This window comes from Dothidotthia symphoricarpi, assembly GCF_010015815.1.
Source record: "Dothidotthia symphoricarpi CBS 119687 unplaced genomic scaffold P153scaffold_12, whole genome shotgun sequence".
In the NCBI taxonomy this organism is placed as follows: domain Eukaryota; kingdom Fungi; phylum Ascomycota; class Dothideomycetes; order Pleosporales; family Dothidotthiaceae; genus Dothidotthia; species Dothidotthia symphoricarpi.
The window spans coordinates 822,914-840,129 of NW_022985019.1; the positions used below are offsets into that span (position 1 = coordinate 822,914).

Here is a 17,216-nt window from a genome sequence, read left to right on the forward strand (position 1 = left end):
CCAAATCTGCAATTCACCTCCGCTCCACTCCGCAGATAGTGCGTCAGTCAGTCAACTGCACGCACAATGGCGGTCCCACGGCAGCGCATCCTGGACCTCGTCAAGGTGGGCCTCTCTTCCGCGTATACACTGCCAGCGCTATAACTCTGCCCCAGCTCCAATGTCGCGTCTTCAACACGACATACAACCCTGAGCGCCTCCGTCTGGGCTCGCGCATCCTGCACCAGCGCCTCAAGGGCCCCTCGGTCGCGTCCTACTACCCGCCGCGCATAGGAGCCATTAGCCAGCTGCGATCGCTGTACCCCGAGCACGAGATCCTCGACGAGGAGGAGGAGGACTGGCTCGAGCACCTGAATGTTGCGAAGTCACGCGGCAAGGCGCCGCCCAAGAAGAAGAGGACTGCTGCCGGTGAGTGGGGGAATATAACTCCGAACTGTGATATGAAGGCGCTAATTATTTGCAGAATCCAAAAAGTTCAACAAGAGGAAATGAGTGGGAGTTTTGTACATGGCCTGTATAACGAAGCATGGGACGGCGTTGCATCTAGAAGAGCGTCTATAAATCACAGCATTACTGACCAATCCCTCACTCTACATCTTACTCTTCACGCCTATTTCAGTCTTCCCTTTGACTACACCCCATTCCCGATCAAACTCATCATCCCACGGTACCCTCACCTGCACATGTTGTGCCTGCACTGGCGTGTTCACTTTATGGTGCTCAGCCGTGCAGTATTTTGTCTTGCCATCTAGACTGGTCATGACGCCCTTGATCATAGCCATCTGCTTCCCCACGCTCACCACTTTGCTGCTGAGTCGAACCGTCGCACCAATTGGTACTGCTTTCAGGTAAGATATGTTGAGTGTCCGTGTCACGCCGCCCATGAACTGCCAGAACCCCGGTCTTGCGACGGGACATAGTGCTGTAGTGGTGGCCATGTCGAATATCACGCCTGCCGCGCCGCCGTGCATGACATCTTCAAACAAGTCAGACTCAATTGAGGAAAAGTCTGGAAATCGTCATACTATTGAGGTTCGAAAAGTTGGGCGCCATGTACAGCTCGTACTCGACAGAACCATCGAGACCAGCGTCGACCATTTTCAAGTTCTCCATGACTTCATGGTCAAAGTCCTAGCCAGAGTCAACGAGGGGTCGTAGTATGAATGTATTCCACTAACAACGTGATCCCGCGGCCTTTGGGCAGCAAGCAGCTTGTACCTGTCAAACATGGCCTGAACAGCTGCCATGGCCTTCTGCCGATCTGCCTCACGACTAGCCATGATGGATGTGAAGGAACGCTAAAAGTGTGATAATGGTGCTTCCAATATTACGTGGACCAGTCTGCTAGTAGGCAATACACTTTATAAATTAAACATGCCCACCTACTTTCAGATCGCCGGCGGCGGTTGCGGAGATCAACGAGCCACAGCCTCGGTTCACGATGCGGGTCCAGTCCATACCTCAGCCTTGAGAGTTAGGCTGAAATTCTCGGCACGTCGCGTGCAAGGGCATACCAGTTCTCTTCGTGTTTTAGAGTTCCGAAACGGCCCATTTTGGCGTATTTAGCACGGACTTGTGGCTGCCCTACCGCAGGAGTATTGACGTGTTTTGCCTTGCCCTTCCACCCAAGCGTCGATCTTTGACTTAGTCGTGGCTTCTCCACCGTCTGGTTTCACAGCCAGCCTTTCGTCATGGCATGACCTGTAGTTCGCGGCGCCAAATATGCCAGATCTCTTGCTCCGTTCTATTTCTAGCGCACAGCTTTCTGCGCAACTATATATGTGCTTTCTTCGCTCTGTTCACTACACTGTTCGTTTCTAGCCAGATCGCCGCCCACGCTGGCAGCATCGACGTTTACTTGCACACACTCCCAGGCTCACGGCAGCTACCAACATGGCACCACCAGTGTCCGCGACACTGCGGAAGAGGGTTCTGAAGGTGCTCTTCATATCACTACTCCTTGACCTGGTACGTTGTACTCCCTCCTGTGCCACCAGTCCACAACTAATTGGAGCTAGATTTCGTTCACCTTCATCCTCCCCCTCTTCCCCAAACTCCTCGAATTCTACCGCAACCACGAAACCGGCGACCCGAACACGGTCCTCTCGAAGATTCTCGCCGGCCTCAACGCATACAAGAACTCGTTTGCGAAACCGATCAATTCGCGTTACGACATTGTCCTTCTCGGCGGCGCGCTTGGCTCGCTGTTCTCACTATGTCAAGCCATTGCCTCGCCGGTAATTGGCACCTTGTCGGACAAATACGGACGGCGCACGGCGCTACTTTGGTCCATGGCGGGTAATGTGCTCAGTGTTGCGCTGTGGGTCGCTGCCACGGACTTCCGGACCTTCCTTGCGAGTCGCATAGTCGGGGGGCTGAGTGAAGGGAATGTGCAGCTCGCCATGGCCATCGCGACAGACATCAGTGATGACAGTCAGCGCGGTGCTACCATGGCGCTTGTGGGGGTGTGTTTCAGCATTGCCTTTACGTTTGGACCAGCGCTGGGCGCATACTTGGGGAGTTTGCCAGCCATGAACGAGAACCCATTTGCCATGGCGGCGGGCTTCTCGCTGTTCCTAATCGTCACGGAGAGCATCTACCTTTATTTCTGCCTCCCGGAAACCCTACCCACGGCGACCACGGCACAAAACGGTACCACGACGAAACACACGGAAGCGACCGAGAAGCAGACACCGCGCGTACGGACAAACTCGCACACCATTCTCAACGCCACGCATTTCACCTTCATCCTCTTCTTCAGCGGCATGGAGTTCTCGCTCCCATTCATGACATACGACCTCTTCGCATACGCAGCGAAAGACACAGGCAAACTCCTCGGTTTCATCGGCCTCGTCGCTTCGCTACTGCAGGGCTCCGTCGTCCGGCGCATGCACCCATTGAAGGTGGTCAAACTAGGCGTAGCCAGCTGCACAATAGCCTTCTTCTTCCTCGGGAGAGTACAATCGCAACTCGGCCTATACGGCGCTGCGGCATTACTAGCAGTCACAAGCGCGACGGTCGTCACGGGATTGAACAGTCTCTCCTCATTTGAAGCGAGCGCCGACGAGCGCGGGAACAAGCTGGGGAACCACAGGAGTTTCGGTGCGTATTTTTGTTGTATGTTCCGGGATTTCGTGACTGACTGTTGCACTAGGGCAAATCGGCCGCTCTCTGGGCCCGCTGATCTTCTGCTCGCTTTACTGGTGGGCCGGTCGCGAGACGGCGTATGCGGCTGGGTCTGTGGGTATGGTCGCTGTGTGTGCGTTGGTGTTTGGCGGGTTGAAAACTCCGCCAGGTACGGAGAGTGTGAAGACTAAGCCGAAGCAGGCGTTGGATTAGGAGGGTGGTGCTTGGGCTTGTTATCCACGAGCTCCTGAGGACTGGATACCTGTCGTCAGGGGGTGAGATGTTTGGAAAATCTTGTTAGATTTGGTCAAGGCTTGATGTGTTATCTGGCATGGCATTGGAAGTGGAGGTTGTGTCTGGAAAGCACATTGCATGGTAGGATTAACATTGTAGTTCTCGTGAATACCCAGGTGGTTAGTGTTTCAATCTACTCGAGTAGATACGAATTTTGACATGTGACTTGGTGTCTCTAACATCCTTCCTAGCTAGGCTTTTTGGATAAGAATCTTAATGATGCTTAATCGCAGTCCTTCCAGCTATTTGAAGGTTACACAAAATCATATACATGAATCCAATCATTGCACGTCCCCCGAGAAAAAGAAACTAACTATCCCATCTCACCTCATCTTCTGCACCTTTGCGTCTTCAGACATCCACGAGTTCTAAATGTAGTTAGAGTGGTAACGTCCCCCCCACAATTCCCCGCGTTCCATCGATGCCTCGGCCCCGTTGACTAGCGTACGATTTCCCCAGCCGCCGACAACTCTCAAATATCCCGAATTCTCGATATATCTCCGCCTCGTTCTTTCTTGCAATCAATCAACTAATCGAGTCGTTCATTATCCAAGTCGTCGACCAAGAACGTGCTAAGCAACTCGCCGTTTACTGGCGATATACGTACTATTCTCGTCGCGTCTGAGTTTCGCAAGTAAGCAAGCAAGCAAGCTGGGAGCTCCCATCCCAACACGACGATGAACAACACCGCCGCCGCTGCGTCGGTGGCGGCAATCGGGAGTCTATCCGCGTATCTAAACGCAAAATACCACATTGGCCAAGACCTACGAGCCCTGGGATTTATGCGTAGAGCAGGGAAGAATTACGCCGAGCTGGGTACGTATATATACTCCACTACTCACACACCCTTTAAATAACTCCTGAAATTGACCCCAGAACAGTGAAGAATAAACGCCAATGCATCTGGTACTCGTTTGCGCCCCAGGTCCCCAAATACGCAAATGAACTGTGTATCTGGTCGCGGGAGAAGACGTACACGTGGCAGCAGGTTCATGATGGCGCGGTCCAGTGGGCGCATTTCTTCCTCGCCAATGGTGTTAGGCCGGGGGATATGGTCGCGACGTATTTGATGAATAGTGCGGATTTTATGGTTATTTGGTTGGGACTGTTTTGTATTGGTTGTGCGCCGGCTCATTTGAACTACAACCTCAAGGGTGAGAGCTTGATTCACTGTTTGAGGATCGCGGATGTCAAGATGGTGCTGGTGGATTCGGAAGCTGACTGTGCTGCGCGGTTCGAGGAGTGTCGGGAGCGCGTGGAGAAAGAGCTGGGTGTTAGGCCGTTTACGGTGGACGATGCGTTGCTGGAGAAAGTAAGGTCCGGCCCTACCAATGTGCCGGGCGACGAGTATAGAGTGGGCGTCGCCGGCTCGGATCCAGTCTGTCTGCTATACACATCTGGCACAACAGGGCTCCCCAAGGCGGGGAAGTTCATGGTCAGCCGGTACCATGAGCGCGGGAATCCAAAGAAGCTCCCTTTCGATCAAACCGCTGGGCCGAATGGCGACCGGTGGTATTGCTGCATGCCGCTGTTCCATGGCACGGGAGGTTTGGCGTCAATGGCGGCTCTCACAGGCGGCATGAGTATAGCCATAGGGCGGAAGTTCTCCGTCAGCACCTTCTGGGACGACATCCACGACTCGCAAGCAACAATGTTCATCTACGTCGGCGAAGCAGCACGATACCTCCTCATGGCGCCTCCACACCCCCACGAAAGAAACCACCGCCTACGCGGCATGTACGGGAACGGCATGCGCCCTGATGTCTGGAACCGGTTCAAAGAGCGTTTCAACGTGCCCGAAGTCATCGAATTCTTCAACTCAACAGAAGGCGTGCTGCAGATGGTCGTCCACTCCAAGGGCCCCTTCACAGCAACAACCGTCGCCCAACACGGCCTCCTCATCAGACAAGCCCTCAAAAACGTCTACGTGCCCGTCCCCATCGACGCGGAAACAGGCGAGCTGGTCCGCGATCCCAAAACCGGTTTCGTCACACGCAACTCGTACACCGACGGCGGAGAGATTCTGGTCGCCGTCCCCGCCGAAGACGCCTTCGCAGGATACCACAACAACCCCAAAGCCACAGCTAAGAAATTCGAACGCAACGTCTTCAAACACGGGGACTTGTACTACCGCTCTGGGGACGCGCTGCGGCGCGACGACGACGGACGATGGTTCTTCCTCGACAGGCTGGGCGACACGTACCGGTGGAAGAGCGAGAACGTGTCCACAGCTGAAGTCGCAGAAGTCCTCGGAAAATATCCAGGCGTAGGCGAGGCCATTGTATACGGCGCGCTGGTGCCCAAGCACGACGGCCGCGCGGGCTGTGTTGCCCTGCGCCTCACTAACGGCGTCGACCCCACGACGTGCGATTGGAGCGCGTTTCTGCAGTATGTAAGGGGTAAGCTGCCGAAGTACGCGGTTCCGCTGTTCTTGAGGCTGGTGAGCGAGGGCTCGAATACGGATAATCAGAAGCAGAATAAGGGGCCGTTGAGGGAGGAGGGGATTGAGCTCGATCGGTATGGGACGAAGATGGTGGGCGGGAGGGATGATGTTGTGTTGTGGATTAAGCCGGGCGCGGATGCTTATGTGCCGTTTGGGATGGAGGATTTGCAGATGTTGAGGGGGGGGCAGACGCTTTTGTAGGGGGTTTGGTGTTTGGTGAGGAATGGATAGATGGTGTTATGTGGAGGATTTGCTAATTTAATATGGACTCACGGACAATTCTTGCAATCGCTACACACCAAGATACCAAGACCAGATAACATATTCCTAGCCAAGTCAACACGTCGTTGGGAAATCTCTGCCCTCAACATCATCCTTCCCGCTTACAAAAGCCAGCTTGTGATTGGCTCGTCCAAGTCCATCATGGTACTCGTCTATGAAATGCTGCACAACCTCGTCTCTCGAGTACCAACCAAGATGCTCCAGTGGAAGACCTACCTAAACACATCAAACCTACGCGTGATGTCGGAGCTAGAGAAACGGTTGGTGCGTAAGCTGGGTATGTGTCATTTCGTCCTAACAACCAATGAGCCAATCGACCGACGTGTGAAATAACTAACGGGGGTGGGTGGTGTAGATTGCTTTATCTTGGTTAGTTGGATGTACCTGGTTATGCGAAGTAGAGAGGTGGTGTTGATGCTTGAGAAGGTGTATTGCTGCGCGGCTTACTTTTTCAATTACCTCGGTTCGTTTCCCTACCTATGTGGTGGTTGGATGAATGGATGGACGTTTTATATATATACTCAAGTGCTGATATACGTGCTAGATCGCTCAGCATTTGCAAATGCCTATGTGAGCTTGCTTACCCAAGATCTTCGTACTCATTGTACACGCAAGCTCATATATAGGTGCCAGGTTTCCGGACTAAAAGAGTCTCTCCGTCTGGAGGGCAACCGGTACAGCATCTTACTATCCACGTTCACAGCGGGGTAAGTCGCCTTCTCCTATTTCCCCCCTTAATCGAAGTCATACTCACCAGAAAAGAGCCTGCGCCGGTCAAATCCCCCACGCCCTCATCATCCAAAAAGTAGCGCCGCGCTTCTGGCTTCCTTTCACGCTGATACTTTGGTCCTGTCTTACCATGTGTTCTGCCGCGTGCAGGACGTACACTCAGCTATGCGTTGTGCGTTTCTTCCAGGGGTTCTTTGAGTCGAGCCTGTATAGTGGTACTATATATATCCTCGGGTCGTGGTAGTGAGTCGACTTGACCACGGACGTGAAGATAACGGGTTCTGATATGCGGTGTAGTAAACCACTGGAGATCGCGAAACGCACTGCGATATTCACGGCCATCGGGCAGATAGGCAGTATGTTCGCTGGGGTCATGATGACGGCTATGAACGAGGGGTTGCAGGGCCGGACGTCGCTGCAAGGCTGGCAGTGGGTGTTTATCCTCAGTGAGCCAACAAAACCCCCCTCATCCAAGACTCTTTTTCTGAAAGTCCCTAGACGGCGCTATGGGCATTCCCTTCGGCATCTTCGGCCTGATATTCTTCCCCAACCTCCCCGAATCTCCAAACCTTTTCTACCTCAACAAGGTCGAAATCCAACTAGCCCTCGACCGCCTCCCACCCAAGCGAGACTGGGGCCATGATATCAGCCTCAAATCACTTGCCAAGCGCCTCTTTACAACCCCAGACCTCTACATTCTCACGCTATACTCCATGGTGGGCAGTGCACTAGAAGCCATTGTCCTACAAGGCCTATTCCTCCTATGGGTGAAAGCCCACATCACGCAATTCCCCTCATACGCCACGACAACATATCCCCTAGGTATCCAAGCCGTGTCGATCGTGTCCAACATCGGCGCGGGCTATGTGATCGACATGACAAACCAACGCATACCGATGGTTGTTCTCGCAGGCGTTCTCCAACTCCTCGTCGCGACCCTTTTACTCGTCCCCAGCCTGCCCACTGCCGGCGTGTTCTTCGCCTTCTATCTATCCGGCACTTCGTATGTAGTTAATCCCATCTTGTACGGGTGGGCGAGCGTCATCTTACAGCGCGGCGGCGACGATGCGTCGCGGTCTATTGTGCTCTATGCGATGAGTATGGTGCAGTCGATTCTGTATACCTTCTGGGGGGTTGCGTTGTACCCTGCGACTGATGCGCCGTACTGGAAGAAGGGGTATGTGACTATGATCGTTGTGGTGTTTGCGTTCTTTGGCACTACGGCTGCTGTGCAATGGGTAAGTCGCGTGTCTGAGGTTATGTGGCTTCGACTGACTGGGTTTGCAGCTCGACAGGAGATCGCGACGTGTCGAGAGTGACGCGCATGAGCATGTGGTGAGTACGCAAGAGATGACGCGAAGTGACGCAAAAAAGGACTGAACATGTATGTACGAGGAATCTGAGATGGAGTGCATAATCGATATCGAACTGCGGAAGGCCTTGTCGTTGAAGTCCGCATTCCTACAGAATATAAACTCTGGTCGGACTGTTGTAATAGCTACTCGGCACACAGGACTTCTGCACGATGCGATCGACACCCATTTCCCAGCACTGTGCGCGTAGCATGAGCATCCACCAAGCGTCTTCTATCACGTCTGCTGAAAAGTCGTGTCGGAGTCTCATGAATTCCACCACTTCTGGTATGTTGTCGACGTAAATAAATGCGCGCTCTGTGAAAAGTGTGTCCCACAGATTACGTCCTACTCTCCCATCATTACGAGACGTACCGGCTTTGACGTGTTCATCTGCTCGCCGAAGCGAGTGCGCATTAGCATTGATGTGAGACGCAACAAGATCTGTATAGAAAGGAGTTTTCGTGCCAAATAACATAGAGAAGTAGACGGTAGTTTCGTCATACATGCTCTTGAAGAACGAAATGCTCTTACGATTTTCCAACGCATTTCCAGTGAGCTTGTAGTAGCCATAGAATTGACGGGGCTCCTTAAGTGCCCACGCATTGTAGAACTGCAACACTCGTTGTTTGAAGACTGAAGGCGCCTCTTGCTCTTGCAGAATCCATCTCCACACCACTCTTGCTTCGTATGCCTCACCCATGGTGTAGATGCGATGTCCAACGGGGCTGAGGACAGAGTTTATTGGTGTTTCGGGAAAAGGCAGCCAGTCGGACCACATTCCAAGCAGATCCACAAAAGCAGGCCAGTGGTGACCTGAGTTTGCATGGTGAACGCTTTGTGAGATAGCATCGATGGCTGGGTTTCCAACACCCATGACACCCAAGGCTTTTGCGATGAGCTTAGTGTCTGGATCGTGGTCACCACTTCTGACGTGGATGTCGTAAGTGTGCATGAGTTCGTTGCCTGGAATAATGCCACATGCCATCTCGAAAGTCTCAGCACTAACATGATATATTGAATCCTGGGTATGACGTACCTTATCAGCATCTGAAGATGGAACATACAGAGAGGAGTATATCGTCTGATGGTGAGTGGGGCGAAGGCTGGGCTCGACATTGTACTCCACAACAATTCCCATGCCGCGCATTAATGTCGCAGATAAACTCTGACCAAATCCCTCGGCTCGAAGTTTCCCCTCACGTGGTATTAAATCAACCCAAACCATTCCCATGCGGTGCGCCATAGATATCAGTGTCCCGAGCGTTGTACTGGCTACAGGTCGAACGACATCTGGAGGCATGAGGTCCCACGACCTAGTTTTGGGGTTGACACACAGAATTGCGTTTTTGGGATTGATAGAAGCGTACTGCTTGGGGTTAATCTGGGAGGAACACACACCACTATTGAAGTAATACAAGGCTTGTGTTGCGTTCATAAGCTGGAGTTGCTGACGATTGTGAAGTGCAACAAGAAGCAATGACCAGCTCACGGCGTCCTCGTCTTCATCGTCCTCAAACGAGGCGCTGGGTGAAGACTGAGCACGACTGAACGTTCGTCGCCGAGAATCATCGGACCCTGTAATGGCAATCCTCTGCGTTGAGTCTTTGTCTACGGATATACCACTTGGTATGCGCATTGACAATCGTTGAGCCTTGTCCAGTGGGCATATTTCAAAGTGAGGTGTCGTGACTCTCACTTCAAGTCGGAACGAGGACCTTGTTCATTAAGTTAAGAACTTGAAACATTCCATGTTCATCGAAGGTTACTCACCACATGAAGCGCCGGCGCACCAGCTTCGACCAACCGCCAATAACGGATCGTTGGCACCTGCGGTAGCCATCTGCGGTCCCAAATAGCTGCTGTAAAAGTTGCCCGGCAGCGATCACCAAGGCGACAACAGCGATGGCCAAGGCTGCGCTAGCAACGTTCACTTCGTTTGAAGACATGGTGTCGAGGTTGAGGGGAAACGGGCCTAAGCGCTGGAAACATCGCACTCAGCGGAATCAACTCGGCGTGGGGGCCAAGACAAGCGCGTGTGCTTATGCAGTCGCCCTTTTATGTCTCCTCTATTGATGTTGAGACTCATTTCGATGCTTGCAGACGAGAGTTTCTTGAGAATACTGATGGAGTCGACGGATCGATGCAGCGCAAGGTTCGAGTGGGATTTACTCAAACGCCTCGCGCTCGCGTCACGTTAACACGTGTGACAACACCAGGATGGATAATTCCGCGAAATTGGGTGCTGTACCTTTAATGCTGAATACGCATCTCACATGCAGGTGTTGTAGGACCTGAGAATCAGTATCGGCCCTTGATCTGATTGTGACATTGAGCTTGGAATTTCGTGGTCTACTTCGGCCCAATCAGCTACCTAAAACACACGTTTGTCTGCAGAACTCTCGAGCAGATACCAATTGGTGTGTTTCAGCCATGTTAGCTGGTCAAAGAAGCAAAATCTCTACTTGATGTAATCTACATTCTGACTGGCGACAGCAAAGTTGATGCTAAACTATGTCGAAGTAAAGATGATTGCTATGGAACACATTCGTTGTATGAGATTGAGTAGGACCAATACCAGCTAGGAATAGTATAAATCTCAAGTTCTCGACGTCATGGCGAACTAGGAAAGGACGAACGACAAGCTGCGGACAGAGTCAGATAATCGACGCCAGAATTTCGGTGGAACAAAGAGACAGCTTCCAGGCTCTTGCCAAGCTGTTCCAATACAAATGGATGTAAATGATTGCTCATACAATGTGCAGCCAACATGCGACTTTCAACAGGGATGTAACGAGGAAAGACCAGTCCACCTGCAACTTATGTTTCAATGGTCAACTATGAAACAAAAACATGTAGAAACATCCATTGCAGACCCAACACGTGGACTACATCGAATGGACCGATGGTTGTTGCTCAGCACGTCCATGACGCTGGCTACGCTAGTCGCGCCTTCCCCCCATCCAACCAGTCTCCATCTGGTTAGACACTGGTGCAATGCACGTCGCCGCCCTGTCACACGTCAGCGCACATCGTCCTGTTGCTCGACCATTTGACTGGTCTACGGACGAGAATGGAAGCGCCGGTCGTCAATTGAGGCTGGGTTGCCGGCTACAAGCTTGTTTTCGATATGCATGCCTCGCGCAAATCGAGCGACGCAGACGCAGCCTCAAAATCCATGCCATGTCCAGCCTCCCCAGTATTGAGAGGGTCCTCAGCCTTGAAGTGCAGCACATCTGAGCTGAGCCTTCCACTTCAGATAGCCCCAATAGGCCAGCCAGCTTCACCGTATGAGCTCTGTCCGAAGTATATTTAGAAGACGCAGCATTAGACGACGCGACATGTCCATATAGGCCTGAACATGGCGACTTTATCTCCAGGTGTGCAGCTCCACGAGCTATCATCGACGATTCGTGCACTGACTGAGCCCCATCAATAGACGTTCGCAACTCCACCCTCAGCGCGCTCAAGCTGACCTGTCCCTCGGCCGAAGTCGTCCACTACGAACCGGATTCTGCATCTGACACTGATTCGCCTACTATGGAGCCCCGCCACTTTGTCGACGCGGATGCCGAGTGGTCTGACGAGGACGAGCTGCTTCCAAGAGTAAACAGGAACAAACGGAAAACGCAGTATATACCTCCGCATGTAAAGATCACCTCAACGGCCGAGTCGTCCTCGGGGGAGTCGAGCTCGCCTAGTCTGCATCGAAATGACGCCAAGAGTGCCTCGCGATCAGACGTGAAGGCTGGGAGCGTCCCAGAAGATCTGGTAAAGCGGTTCTACCAGGTGTCAAAGGAGAGAGACGCATTGAGAAAGGAGCTTCAAAGACAGAGCGTTGGACCACATGGCATACCAGATAGGAAGTCGGTCGTGTACAAGTCGGAAGAGAAGTCGCTGATCGAGGAAATGCACGCCTTGCGCTACGAGATCAGAGACTGGAGCGAAGAGTACTTCAGCGGACCAACGACGTCGCGTAGCAAGCGACCGCGTATGCACTCGGCCAAGGACTTGTTTGGAGGCCTTACGGATAACTACAATGTGTACCTGAACCATCCCGACGATCGTCCGCTGCTAATACAGTCGTACCTCTGGTTCAGGCTGCAGCAAAAGATTTTCAACAACTGGCAAAAAGACTGTGGATATGTTTGGGCAGGCAAACTGGGCGACAGGAAACTCAGGCCTCTCAACGATACGCTGCGAAAAGGTACAATGCACCCATGTCTTATTACTCGTGATGTTTCCCCGTATATTGACATGCTACAGCCGTCAAAAACGAAGAACAGGCAGAAGAATACCACCGCTGGCGCGCCCTCACCGTAAACCTCCTCGTCCCTCAAATCGACGGCAAGTGGTCCCCAACCTTCGATGCCGCGCCGGTTCTCAAACACATATCCCGCCTCTGCAGCCGCATGCAACGCAAGCTGCGCCCATGGGCTACCAAATCCCTGCGTTACGGACGCGATCAACTACGCACCATCATCTCTGCGGCCGTAGCCTTAGACCTCAAAATGAAGCGCCAACGTGCCGATTACCGCTTCGTCACTTTCACAGGCGGCAAACCGAATCAGTACTGGGGATACGGGTACTATGATAGCGAGATGGAAGACGCATACGAAGAGAGCGGAGATGAAGAGAGAACGAGGAGGGTCGAATTAGCCCTGGCACCTGCGTTGGAGAGGTGTGGTAATGCAAATGGCCATGTGTTTGATCAGAGCTTCATTTTGGTCAAGGCGGATGTTAGTTGTAAGAGGTTGGAAAAGCAAAGGGCGCAGGTGAGGGCCAGAGGGGCAGGCACGAAGAAGGGGATCGGCTTTTGGAATAAGAATGATTAAGAGACCATGTATGGAGGGATACGCAGTATTCGCCTTCAACAAAATTCGGAGTTCTAAGAAGGCTGCGCGAAACGCGTTGGCGAAACAGGGCACGTTGCGTTTGGATATATGTGGAGTTCTATAGACGGGTGTTGGGGGGAAAGAGGAATGAGTTGATAGGGGATGACGCCTGGGGCCGAAGAGCATTGTTGAATGCAGCATTCTGGTCTCTGCCTACACAGCACCGCCTGCTAAGCAGCCCGACTCTCTGTCAGGAACAGCCAGTCGGAACAACCAGCGATGACCGTCTCAACAGCACGCCACATTGGGAAGAGAACAAAAGGTCCTAGTCATGTTTAGCACCGGAGGAATCTGAACTGCGGATCGCGTAGCTTGCGCCAGAACTCGGCGCGTAATAATGGAACGAGAGAGGGGGTTCTCAACCGCCTGATGAATACAACACGTATCCCCTTGCATCTTATGCAACTTACGTCCGCCTGTACAGCCTGCTTGCACTGAAATCATCAGGTTTATAAGGCTGTGGCAAGCGGGAGATCTCACTCGCCCATCTACCTTCTCCTCTCGTTACAAACGCTGCCTCTTACTACCTCTCATGTTTACCGTCTCTCAATACTCTATCACTGTCTGCTATTCGACCTACAACATGGATATAGACATACCTCCCAACTCTAGCATTCTGAAAGAATGCTTCCCGATACCAAGCCAACCTCTACCAACCTTCTGGCCACGACGTTCATCACATGTACGTTCACAGTACAGCACCGTCTCCACACCTACCCAAAGACCTGGTCGTCCGTTCGAAATATCAACTAAATTATTCAACACCGTCTCTACGTCCAAGACGTGAAACTTCCTCAGATCCCGGAGCTCAAGTTTCCAGACGACGTGGTCCAGAGACTCCTCAGGGCACATCGTGTCTCGACAGTAGGGACCTCCAAGCCCTCCAGGAGGCGCCCAGAACAAGCCGGCTGCCATCTTCGACTGAGAATAGCCAGATTCTTCCCGTTCGCGTTTGAATATACGTGAACGGACGTCTATCTGGGGTTATTCCAATTCACATGTAGATTGGCATGTTCTGCTCAAGAATAAGATATGTATGCGGGCCCCAACTGGGTCGTCGGTGGCAAGGTAGTAGGTTGTATTGAGTTATGAATACAGTTCAAGCGTATGTTTGTGGTATTGGCGTTGTATATGAATGTTTATTGATGGACAATCGGTGATGATGATGGCAGTAGAAAAGCTCGTAATGAGAGAGTTTGGCTGTGGGGTAGTTACTTGTTAGACGCTGGGATTGTGCTTGTTTCTGATTAGGATAGAGTGTGTTGGATATGAGGTTAACAATTCCCCTTTCTCTTCCAGGGTATTAGAGTTCGAGGACAATATCACCAGCTAGAATCGGGATATGAACAATTCTGTATCACGCTGTTTGTCGGCTACAAAGGTGATGTCCAGCCTGATGCTGGAGATTGTATGGGCTGTGTTTGCATCATATGGAAGGCTTAGTGACAATCAATCAATACATTTGCTCATCACGATGCATATTTCTGTGATAGTTGTATAGAGTTTGACATTCTCACTGTGAAGCTTCTTATGACGCAGTGATGTGTTAGGAACTCAGTGATGTATGTACCTGAAAAGAAACATGTAGATTGAACGAACTTTTCTAACCGAAAAAACTTGTTTTTATGAATGAAATTGTCCCGCATATAATCAGAAGTGAGACGTTGTATCTCTAGCTACATCGTGAGGCTGTCCTGCCACTGGTTGTTAGCATCGAGCCAGCCGCAGCTGGAGCTCTCGAGCCGATGTCTCGCCTCGTAGACGGCCATGCATCTCTCTTCGCCGTCCTCCTCCGTGCCAAACGCCCGGAGTGTACCTAGGACCCCTCACGCTCAGCCCACTCTTCCTCCCACATCTTCTCGCTGACCAGGTCGATACGAGAACAGTCGAAGTCGTGTCTCCGTGGAAAGCTTTGCAAAGTCCCATGCAGCTTGTGTAGAAAAGCACGCGTCTTTTTAGTGGACTTCCAAGTTATCCGGGTGTCGAGGTGAGGTGCTATGCATGGGTATAATTCATGAAGCATGTACATCTTCAAGATGATCTTATCAACCGAATATGGTATACGCCCATTCTCAGCTGTCAAGTTCATCGTGACGAGTAGAGATTGGGCGCGTGTGATTACCGGAGTGGCCGAAAGTGCCCTTGACAGACAGGAAGTACTCCGTGCGATGAAAGAAGTGAGAGCAATGTAGTCGGCAGAAGTGGGGTGTATGTCGTTTATCACCTCGAGGGCTCCTTCGAAGACGATTGGGGCTGTGCTCTGTGCTGAGGTTGGAGAGTTGTGTCCTCGCGCCTTTTTCTTGATCAAACTGAGGATGCCACCTCTGCCTGCGAATGTGTCCATGCTGGCGAAATCGACGACAAAGTGAGTCGGTACTGAGCGCAATTTGTCCAGATGATGCGCAAGAGATGGAACAGCTTCAGCATTGACCTTGCGACAAGTAGAGAAAATAGACGTCTCAATAGACTTTGTCACAAGAGTGATCGTGCTCCGGGTGAAATACCCTGGAAGCTGCGTCGGATCATCAAGGACGTGGTGGTGGACGGAGACTGTAGAGCAACTAAGTGATGTACAGACACACAACAAAATCATGCACTCACTCGAAAGGCATTCATATACCATCATTCGTAACTCGGCCGGAAGATCAAGGAAGCGGAAGGGTTGAGTCTTCATGCTGACGTGTGGTTGGCTGTGTGACGACAGCGGTGGACTGAGGAGGAAGGACGGTGAGAATGGATTCGAGGGGATCTATTTATAAAGAGAGAGGCGAGAGTGGGAAGTTGTTGCGCACAGACATCGTTAGTCGGTCAGCTCGCGGGAAAGATACAGAAGTGAAAGAATAAAGCTCTTTTTAGCCACAAACAAACAAAAAGAACACACTAAACATGAAGGAACGTTGTATCACACCCAAAACGAAAACTAAAATAGAAAAGAGAAACGATGAGAAGGGCAGGGCCCAGGTAAGCAACGTGCTGCTGGTATGGACTGTCAAGCCAACTATTCTTCAAGCGAGTGCTGGTATAAATCAGCATTGTGAGCAATATCACTTACGGCTAACCGTACAAATCCTAGAAACATCGAAGAAGAGTTTGGAAATATATGCATGTTGTGTTATAAGCAGAGGTGTCCATAGAGGACGTGGTATCTTCAGGACCCGTGATGCCTTTCCTAGGCAGCAACATCGAAACGCCAGAAAATGCAGTATCCATCAACGCCAGTATATGAAAATCGTAGATCATCGCCGCTTGTTGACACGCCCACCGGTAAAGGGCTTCAACGCACCTTTCCCACGCGACTTGGGAAAGGTCATGGAGTTCTGCGGCTTCCTTGCTCGTCCGGGCTTCCTGACCTTGCGGTCGTCCTTTTTGCTCGATTTCTTCGCAGCTGAGGCGGCAGCGTCGACGTCCATGTCTATAAGGTGACAGTTAGCCCTTGATTCTCACTCAACCAGTGCGGTGGAAGCGGGTCAAAGGCAAACTTGAGATGCCCTTCATCACTGAAGCCCAGGATGTCGGAGCAGAGCCCCAGGTGGAAACACAGGTTTCTCATCTGTAAGTCTTCTTGTGCAGGATCGAGCTTTGTGATTGTGTCTTCGCACAGAGAACGTGGGATAGCAGCAGTGAGATATGACGAACCTTTGGGAAAGTCATCCTCCTTGATCGCTTCCGTAGTGTTCGTGGCTGCGCTGGGGTTAGTAACGTCGCGTTAGATATGGTGTTGGGCGCGCTCACAGTCTTTGTCGACGTCCATGTCGCTCTTCTTGGCAGCCTCTGGCTTTTCTTGCTGGATGGTCTCGAGGAGTTTTGCGTGCAGGCGTTCAGCACGGGCTTTCTCGACAGGCGCGAAGACTCGGCTGCGCAGCTTGGTGCGGTTCGCCTTCTTGGAGCTTGATCGCAGTCCTTTTGCCATTGTGGTGTGTGTGGGTGTGTTGGGGTGGTGAAGAGGCGTGGTGGTGTTGCACGGGTGGTGTTGGAGAGTGCTAGTGAAGGTCGAGCCGTGGTGGGGAAAAAAGTTCGAGGACGCGGATTTTTTGTGGCAACGACCGAGGGCGATCTGAGAGCGGCCCGTGCGTCGTTAGCAGCCTAGCGATGCTG

At 51.9% G+C, this 17,216-nt stretch overlaps 8 protein-coding genes across 8 annotated transcripts; 4 read left to right on the forward strand and 4 right to left on the reverse strand.

Annotated features, from left to right (window-relative positions):
- Nucleotides 1–66: 66 nt before the first annotated feature.
- P153DRAFT_318514 (uncharacterized protein) lies at nt 67–612 on the forward strand (the record flags this gene model as incomplete). The annotated part of the gene is made up of 3 exons (XM_033665062.1): nt 67–105; nt 156–408; nt 464–612. 3 exons carry the CDS (start codon nt 67–69, stop codon nt 490–492), a joined length of 321 nt encoding a protein of 106 aa, XP_033522946.1. The 3' UTR covers nt 493–612.
- On the reverse strand, nt 591–1,525 carry P153DRAFT_397616 (thioesterase family protein-like protein; the record flags this gene model as incomplete). The annotated part of the gene is made up of 3 exons (XM_033671571.1): nt 1,179–1,525; nt 1,026–1,131; nt 591–976 (listed from the first exon to the last, which is right to left on the reverse strand). The coding sequence occupies exons 1-3, from the start codon at nt 1,278–1,280 to the stop codon at nt 591–593; spliced, it is 594 nt and encodes a 197-aa protein (XP_033522947.1). The 5' UTR covers nt 1,281–1,525.
- Nucleotides 1,526–1,535: 10 nt separating this feature from the next.
- On the forward strand, nt 1,536–6,144 carry P153DRAFT_342405 (acetyl-CoA synthetase-like protein). The gene is made up of 5 exons (XM_033665962.1): nt 1,536–1,968; nt 2,019–3,102; nt 3,155–3,329; nt 4,064–4,236; nt 4,302–6,144. The coding sequence occupies exons 1-5, from the start codon at nt 1,894–1,896 to the stop codon at nt 6,062–6,064; spliced, it is 3,270 nt and encodes a 1,089-aa protein (XP_033522948.1). The 5' UTR covers nt 1,536–1,893; the 3' UTR covers nt 6,065–6,144.
- Nucleotides 6,145–6,385: 241 nt separating this feature from the next.
- On the forward strand, nt 6,386–8,254 carry P153DRAFT_293472 (MFS general substrate transporter; the record flags this gene model as incomplete). The annotated part of the gene is made up of 9 exons (XM_033663897.1): nt 6,386–6,422; nt 6,501–6,514; nt 6,572–6,608; nt 6,690–6,715; nt 6,779–6,852; nt 6,908–7,117; nt 7,172–7,320; nt 7,373–8,112; nt 8,162–8,254. The coding sequence occupies 9 exons, from the start codon at nt 6,386–6,388 to the stop codon at nt 8,252–8,254; spliced, it is 1,380 nt and encodes a 459-aa protein (XP_033522949.1).
- Nucleotides 8,196–10,488, reverse strand: P153DRAFT_432186 (uncharacterized protein). The gene is made up of 3 exons (XM_033672950.1): nt 10,000–10,488; nt 9,266–9,944; nt 8,196–9,214 (listed from the first exon to the last, which is right to left on the reverse strand). Exons 1-3 carry the CDS (start codon nt 10,173–10,175, stop codon nt 8,336–8,338), a joined length of 1,734 nt encoding a protein of 577 aa, XP_033522950.1. The 5' UTR covers nt 10,176–10,488; the 3' UTR covers nt 8,196–8,335.
- Nucleotides 10,489–11,587: 1,099 nt separating this feature from the next.
- Nucleotides 11,588–13,061, forward strand: P153DRAFT_376683 (uncharacterized protein; the record flags this gene model as incomplete). Its single annotated transcript, XM_033669682.1, has 3 exons — nt 11,588–11,606; nt 11,666–12,433; nt 12,493–13,061. The coding sequence occupies 3 exons, from the start codon at nt 11,588–11,590 to the stop codon at nt 13,059–13,061; spliced, it is 1,356 nt and encodes a 451-aa protein (XP_033522951.1).
- A 1,876-nt stretch (nt 13,062–14,937) lies between these two features.
- Nucleotides 14,938–15,795, reverse strand: P153DRAFT_386681 (uncharacterized protein; the record flags this gene model as incomplete). The annotated part of the gene is made up of 2 exons (XM_033670558.1): nt 14,938–15,671; nt 15,723–15,795. 2 exons carry the CDS (start codon nt 15,793–15,795, stop codon nt 14,938–14,940), a joined length of 807 nt encoding a protein of 268 aa, XP_033522952.1.
- A 562-nt stretch (nt 15,796–16,357) lies between these two features.
- Nucleotides 16,358–17,031, reverse strand: P153DRAFT_293130 (uncharacterized protein; the record flags this gene model as incomplete). Its single annotated transcript, XM_033663878.1, has 3 exons — nt 16,358–16,533; nt 16,566–16,802; nt 16,854–17,031. 3 exons carry the CDS (start codon nt 17,029–17,031, stop codon nt 16,358–16,360), a joined length of 591 nt encoding a protein of 196 aa, XP_033522953.1.
- Nucleotides 17,032–17,216: the final 185 nt, after the last annotated feature.